Source organism: Chamaea fasciata, unplaced genomic scaffold (genome assembly GCF_029207755.1).
Source record: "Chamaea fasciata isolate MVZ Bird 193981 ecotype frontalis unplaced genomic scaffold, bChaFas1.0.hap1 SCAF_11, whole genome shotgun sequence".
In the NCBI taxonomy this organism is placed as follows: domain Eukaryota; kingdom Metazoa; phylum Chordata; class Aves; order Passeriformes; family Sylviidae; genus Chamaea; species Chamaea fasciata.
In genome coordinates, this window is record NW_027094096.1 from 16,854,300 (window position 1) to 16,861,939 (window position 7,640).

The 7,640-nt window shown below is 45.7% G+C and overlaps 1 protein-coding gene across 1 annotated transcript; it reads left to right on the forward strand.

Annotated features, from left to right (window-relative positions):
- Positions 1 to 472: 472 nt before the first annotated feature.
- On the forward strand, positions 473 to 5,719 carry DYNLT2B (dynein light chain Tctex-type 2B). Its single transcript, XM_066193863.1, has 5 exons — positions 473 to 628; positions 1,091 to 1,224; positions 2,819 to 2,888; positions 4,509 to 4,572; positions 5,256 to 5,719. Exons 1-5 carry the CDS (start codon positions 561 to 563, stop codon positions 5,301 to 5,303), a joined length of 384 nt encoding a protein of 127 aa, XP_066049960.1. The 5' UTR covers positions 473 to 560; the 3' UTR covers positions 5,304 to 5,719.
- Positions 5,720 to 7,640: the final 1,921 nt, after the last annotated feature.

A 7,640-nucleotide genomic window follows, 5' to 3' on the forward strand; every position in this document is an offset into this window, starting at 1 on the left:
CCAATGGAACAGCTGTGCCCTCTCATCCTGTTGCTGGTTGCCTGGGAGAAGGGGCTGAGCCCCACCTGGCTGCACCCTCCTCTCAGGGAGCTGTAAGAGGGATAAGGTCCCTCCTGAGCCTCCTTTTCTCCAGACTAAACAACTCCAGCTCCCTCAGCTGCTCCTCAGAGGATCTGTGCTCCAGGCCCTTCCCCAGCTCCACCGCCCTCCTCTGGACTTGCTCCAGCACCTCGGCGTCTTCTACAAGCCGCTGTAAAATTTTACAATTACTACAATTATTAAAATACCCCGCAATTATTACCGCAATTGTTTAGCACTTATTTACCAACTACTTCATTGCACAAGTCTTTTTATTGCAAAAAAAAATTTTTTTGACTTTTTTTTTTTTTTTTTTTCAAAATAACACCATAGGCTGCAGGAACAGAAAACACAACATCCAGTAACACACGCAGCAAGAAGCGGCCGGGCCCGGGCCCGGGGCGGGCCGCGGTGACGCGCGGGGCGGGCGGCGGAAGCGGCCGCGGTTGTCCCGGTAACCAACGCCGGGGCCTGCGGGGGCCATGGGCGAGCTGGGCCCGGACGAGGGGGCCGAGAACACCTACAGCCTGCGGCCCGGCCTCCAGCACCGGTGAGGCCGCCGCGGAAAGAGGGGGGGATGCGGGCCGGCGCCATGGATGGGGCGTTGGAGCCCCGGGAATGCGGGAGCTGCGGTGGGAATGTCGGGGAGGGCGCCCCTGGGCGTGAGGGGCCGGCGTGAGGCCGTGGGGGTGTGGGGAGGGGGAACGCCGAGGGTTTGGGGGTTGGAGGGCACCGGGCTCCCAGACCAGCTTTGACACCCACTTAAGTGGGGGATGCTGCTGGAGGGACAACTTCTAGTGGGGCTGGTTTCACCCCTCTTGATCGGTGTTTGGCAACATCTCCATTTTAGCGGGGCTCTTTTTCCCACGTGGCTTTTCATCTGTTATTTTTCTCTAATACGTGAAAGCTACATCTTCCCAAGTGGCATTGTGTATGTTTCTAAGAACTGTGTGAACTTTCTGGGCTCTCTACTGCATCCTTCTTTTTTTTTTTTTTTTTTTTTTCACTATAGATTTAAGTCGTCCACAGTAAAAGAATGTATCCGTGCTATACTGAAGGAGAAGCTGGCCAACGTACAGTACATCCCAGAAGAAATGCCTGAGCTTACAAAGTCTTTATCAGAGACAATAAAAGACAGACTGAAAGGTAAGGAGGTTTGCTGGGGATGTAATTTATTTTCTTGCCATGTCCTCTCCCTTTTGACAACATCCCTCTTTCTTCCTTTATTCTTGAAACTGATTTCTTCCCCATTGACTGACTCGAGTCTGCTGGTATGCAGCAATCTGTCCTATATATGTACATTGCTTGCCTGCAGAACTGGAGACCTAATTCAAGCAGGCAAGATTTGTTTCTGTATAGCTTGGCAGGTGTGTGCTGTCAGCTTTGGAGGGTCTGCAGGGGGAAAGAAGCTGCATTAGAGAGGAGAAAGAAGTGATGCTTCATTGCTTCTTGCTTCTATAAACAGAGCCAGTTCCCCTCCTTTTCTGCTGTGAGTTAGATCAGAGTTGGAATAGCAGTGGAGATCAGAACAAGGCTTAGGGGGCACAGGGAAGGGGGAGAGAGGAGCAGTCAGCCAAGGAGGGGTGTGACTACAGCCTTACAGCACTGGAAAAAGGTTGTGCTGCACAGGATGCCCTCCAACATTTTTGAGTTCAAGAAGAAAAGTGCAGGCACCAGCAGGTGTTTCCTGAGTTCAGTGCTGGAGCAAGTATATGGGTGTGTGTGCTGGCAGGGACACGCTTTTTTCCCTTCCTCCCGGGTACAGGCTGGTGCTCCATCTGCTGGGCTGGCCTGACGTGGTGGCACAGCCACACAGTCCCCCTCGGCAGGAGCCGTGGATTTGTGCTTCTCCCAGAATTACACATATGCTTTAAAGCCAGCAGCAGCTGTAGTCCCTGCACGTGTTCGTGCTGAGCTCCTCTGCACAGGGCTTGGCTTCAGTAACTTGTAACCACAGTGGCAGCAGCCTGAAGGGAGGCTGGCCCGGGGTGGCCACTCTTATCAGCTGGCATCTCTGATAAGCATTGACGTGTTGGATGTTAACAGAGCCAACGTGGTGTGTTCAATCCTCCAGTGGAAACAGGGCACTGGAGTCGTCCCGGGACACTGCTTTGTTGAAGACAGGCATTGGGATCTATATTTGATTTTAAACGTGCTTGTTCTGATTTGGCTCCTGGAACATTGCCATGGCCTGATTAGATCGGGCCTGTGCCCCAGAGGTACTTCTTTACTGTTGTGAAACAATAGCATGTTTCTGAAGACACAAATAACACAGCTATTATGTGGCCTTTTATACCACTCAGAAGCATAGGAAGCATCTGTGTGGCAGAAGAATCTCACAATACCTTTGCATCAAAACAGTTTTAAAATAAGACAGGTTTTTTTCAAATTCCATTTTGTCCACCCACAGCCTTATTTAAGTTCTCTCCATGTAGCCAGTTCTTGAAAGTTGTCAAAGCAGAATGCTGACACACAGTGTGGCTGCTCAGGCCTGTCTTGTGCCTTAGATGCATCTTTTAATGGATGCCAACTACCCTGTTCACCCTTCAACTCCAGCAAAACCATGGTACTCCACAGTAGGAAAATTAGGCTTTGCAAGGCAGTCTGTCCACTTGGCCACTTGCATAGGTTTGTACAGCCACTTGCTTTGTAGCCAGAAATCTTTAGCTTTCAGGGTCGTGTTTTGGACTCATTTTTTTAAAAAGTTATTTCTCTCACTATTTTTTTTTTCTCTTTCCAGAGGAGGGATTTGACAGGTACAAGATGGTGGTGCAGGTTGTCATTGGAGAGCAGAGAGGAGAAGGAGTGAAGTAAGTTTTGCATCTTCTAATTGTATTTCTATCATGTTTTTTGGGGGTTAAGGTATGTTTTTTTTTTTCTTTGGAAGCTGCTTCCAACTTCCCTAGCTACAAAGATCTGTCTGCAGATGACAAAGTGTAAATCACTTTCTTTTCTCTTTTAATGGCAACTTGAGTGCTTAGGTTGTGACTGCTTGAATTAGCCAGTGATAATTTACCCTATGGTGGTTCTTAGCAAGCTGAAATGCTGAAAATCGTTTTTGAAGAATGTGGCAGAGGCATTTTGTGTTGTATTCATGATGAATTAGGGTACACCCCCCATCCATTCCCAAGGCCCTTTTGGAGCACAAAAGCCATGGTAACTCACTTTTGTCTAAAGTCAGAAAGCTTCCATAAGCACTTCATTTACATTTTTCAGAAGTTTCAATTTCTATAATCCCCCTGCAATACTGTCATGGGAACCAAGCCTAGATTCCCATGTGGGTGCTAAGCACTTGCAGTCAGCTCCAGATGCCTGCAGTCAGACAAAAGAATTCCTCTTGGCTGCAATAGTGGGCTGTAGATTTCCTTTACTAGTGGGTAGGGAGAAGACAAAAGGGAACAGCTCACAAGGTTTATGTGCTTGATCTGCTGGGCTTATCTTTATTATTGTGCCTGGTACTCCAGCAGAAGATAAGTCCAGCAGAGCTGTAATCAGATCTGCTGCCTCCCTGTTCTGGAGGTCAGAGAGGAATATCTGTACCTGCTGCTCAGGCTTTTGTCAGGAATGTCTGTCTGTAGCAGACACTCCAGAAGCACTGTACCAAGGTGAACAGTTCAATGTTCAGGTGACCTGATCAGAAATGTGAGGTCCAGCCACACAGGCTGACAGAGCAGTTGGGGAAATTTTCCAGTTTGCAACAGACAGGAGGCAAGATTGAAGTACATCCTTAATGCAAAATACACCTTAGCACAGTTAGTAATACATTACAGGACTGTGCCCCAAAAGGAATCCTGTCAGCTGAGGCTGACTGGGCCAGGCAGGGAGTGGGACACTTGCAGCAGAGAAAAGGGAATGTCAGTGCCTTTAGACAAAGCAGAAGCAAGGTCTCATATGCAATATCCTGTTACAGTCTAGTTGTTTGTCCTCAGGATAGGGCTTGGGTGTAGAAGTCCATCAGGATGGTCAGGGAACAGAGGGCATAGATACAAAAAGACTTGAAGAGGTCGTGGTTTCGTAGCACGGCATCTGCCAAGGAATGCGATAGCTCCCTATAAATAAGTTGTGAGTGTGTTCCATGAGGGTGCAGGAGGTGAAGCACAAGAACAGATAAGCTAAATTAGCCCCTGATATGCATAGGCCAGAAGTCAAAGATTCTTAAGCATCATAGCAATGAGGTTTCAAGTCCTGCTGCACTGTGAACGTGGCAGGCTTGACAGCTGATGAGTTTGAAGGTGGAGCACATACTGAGGGGATTACAGCATGTGGTAGAATTCAGCCGTAGAAAACTAGGCTTGGGATTCAGGAGCACACTTTCCAATTCCATTACCTTTAAAGCAAGCTCTGTTTGGTTTTCAAGGGGAGTGTCTGTGGTCACTTAGGTCATTACACATGAACTCTGGGTAATGTCCCTGTCTGGCTCCTTTGTCTAGCATGGCTGCACGATGTTTCTGGGACGCTGACACTGACAGCTGTGCTCACGACGTGTTCATGAACGTGAGTATGGGCTGGATTCCCATGGGAAGTGCAAGGTTACTTGCTTTTGTATGAGAGGCAGACTGACCTTAAATATGGAGCAGAAAAGAAACAACTGCTAGAAGGAAGGAATCAAGATTATTGAAACAGCCCAATTTACATCCTTATTTACAAAACATACTTAGATATAACAACCAACATAGTAAAAGTTCTCTCCTGAGTATGTGACACAGTACAGGACAAAAGTCATTGTAGTCACACCATGTTAGTGGTGGGGAGAGAAAGCACAAGAGACAAAGTCTTTTCTTACATCCTTTGCTGAACTGCACTCATGGAGCATGGCTGAAACCCAGGAGCCAAAGTCAAGGTTTTATTTAAATTTTATTTTATTTTATTTTATTTTATTTTATTTTATTTTATTTTATTTTATTTTATTTTATTTTATTTTATTTTATTTTATTTTATTTTATTCTGACACCTAGACACCTGTGGGTGTGTGGATGGAGGAAATTGAGGCACTTCTGGCATTCAGATGCACTGACCTGGACTACACCACAAGTGAGGTGAAAAAGAAAGACAGAAAATTGCAATGTATTACCATACAGTCAGGCTCTGGTCTAAATGTTCTCTGAGGGTTGCCTGTTCCACTAGACTAGCAAAAAGCTTTTCTTGACTAACACAGAGCCTTTCTCTGTTTTCCCCAGGACAGCCTGTTTTGTGTGGTGGCTGCATTTGGCTGCTTCTACTATTGAAGGTGACAAACATTCCACAGAAGGATGGACACTGGGGAGAATGCTTTGGAGTATTTTTTATTTAAGTGCACAAAAGCATCATATTCTTCCTTTAGTACATAACAAAATTAACAGCTCTACAAAGCACAGTCTACACGTGTTCCACACATTACAACATTCCCTCTTCCTTGTGGATGCTGGTATAGCTTTAGGCACAATATTCTTATTATTATTATTATGTCTGTTATTTAAATTGCCCTTTGTTTTTTATATAATTTTGGTTTGGTCCTAAAACTGTATTGCCAATAGCCATTGCTTCTAAGGCAGACTTCTAAGGCTCAGCTTCTGTCTTGAAATGGTTCTGTTATTTTTATTTTTATTTCTGTGAAATTAATGAAATATTTATATAAAAAAACATAATAAATCTATGTATTTAATATTTCTTCCTCCTGTGGCATTTTCTTCTGCTCAACAAGGTGCACTATCCTGGATAGCTTGTCTGCATTTCTCAGGTGAGCATTTTGACAATTCTTTGTAAATTAATCCATAAAGCTGATTTCTGCTTCTGGTTATCCAGATTTGTTCCTATGACTCCCACAACAATTGGGCTATGAATCCCAGCTGTGTCACATGAGATGGTATTAATTGATGGAAAGTCAAGGTATTTAGGACATTAGGTCAGGCCAGCAGCCCACACACCCCATGACTGCCAGAACTCCTCCCTGCAGTAACTGCTCCTTGGTTTGGTGCAATTTGGCACCCATGGATGCTGTGAGTGATCATTGCTCCTCACACTCTTCAGCAGATACTGCACTGATTTCTCAATCTCTCTGTAATTGTTTTGGAATATGAGGGTGGATGTTTGGATTCCTACTTTGCTAAGACTCCAGCCTCAGAAAGGCTGCAGTAGATCTGCGGAAGAGTGCTAAAGCTTCTAATCTCCCCAAGAGTTAGAGTACCAGGTGGGTTCCTGAGAGAGTGGGTGCTAACAGAGTACATCTTAGCGTGCCCATTGGAAGATGGGATGCTCTGTGGTGATGCCTGTTCTCTGAGCAAGCACAGCTGAGCCATTCCAGTGGGATGAATGGCTTTTAGAGTGCCCAAGTGGCTTGAGGTGAACCCTAAAACCCACCCTCAAAACTGTTACATCAGAACACGCCCACTCTGTGCAGCCCTTGGAAGCCGGTTGCAATGCAAGATGTAACCAAAAGTATATCTTCTATTACCCTCTGTTAAAACCAGGCGGGGCAGTGTTCTTTATCTCTTCCATGACCCAATGGCTCATAACTCCAGGGGGGATCTTTTGATAATGGGCCAGCTGTTAAAACCAAGTGGGGCAGTGTTCTTTATCTCTTCCACAACCCATCCTCCGCCCAGGGAGATATCTTCTGTTAATGGACCATTGCTCTCACTGCATAACTGATAAAATTACATCATCCCATTGTGAGATGCTCCACACAGCGGGAGGAGTCAAGCATAAAAATCTGAAAGTCAGAACACCTAGGCAGCCTGTTTCCACTGGATTCCCAGAGGAAGGCTGGACCCATCTCACCACCACTGGACCTTCAGAGAAAACTACTCCCTTCTAAAGAATCATTGCTTCAACAGAACCACATCTGTCATTCCAGGAGGACTTAACTGGACTGCTACCAATACCCTACCAACAAGGTGCAGGTTGTATTCTGACTCCGTCAGTGTTTTCTTTGTTTGTTTGCTTTTTTGTACCACTACATTTTTATTTTCATTTTCCTAGTAAAGAACTGTTATTCCTATTTTCACATCTTTGCCTGAGAGCCCCTTAATTTCAAAATCATCATAATTCGGAGGGAGGCTCCTGCCTTCCTTAGCAGTTACCTGTCTTTCCAAACCAGGACACCAGGGATGTAAAAAATCACGACGCATTTTCTAGAATCTTTCTTTGGCTGCTGGAGGCATCACACTGCTGATTCTCTGTTATATTCATTTGAAATATTTTGATTATGAGTCTTCCTCTCCTTTTCCTCTGGTGGGAAATAGATGGTGACTTGCCTGACTGCTTTGTTGCTGCCTGTGGCTGTCACCCATTAAGGAGCCTGCAGAGGGATGCGACAGCACTGCTCAATTTGTGCACGACCTGGAGTGTGACTTTCGGGGAACAGCAAAACCCTCCACATAACATTTCCCACGGGATGGTACATATGACCTCAGACTCGTTTTGAAGCTTTTTAAAAGTCATGGCTGTTAAATCACAATGTTTCGGCTTGCACTTGCTCCTTTGGAGGGGTTCAATGGCTTCTTCACAAAAGTGAGCCCGTAATCAATCACTCAGCCTCACCACCCTTGGCTGTGGCGTGGGACGGGTGAGGGGTGCTGTATTTT

Bases quoted from the DNA above. Each gene is read 5' to 3' on its own strand.
- DYNLT2B (XM_066193863.1), top strand. From the start codon at position 561: ATGGGCGAGCTGGGCCCGGACGAGGGGGCCGAGAACACCTACAGCCTG. The intron at 629-1,090 runs GTGAGGCCGCCG...TTTTCACTATAG, and splicing joins CGGCCCGGCCTCCAGCACCG to ATTTAAGTCGTCCACAGTAA. The intron at 2,889-4,508 runs GTAAGTTTTGCA...TCCTTTGTCTAG, and splicing joins CAGAGAGGAGAAGGAGTGAA to CATGGCTGCACGATGTTTCT.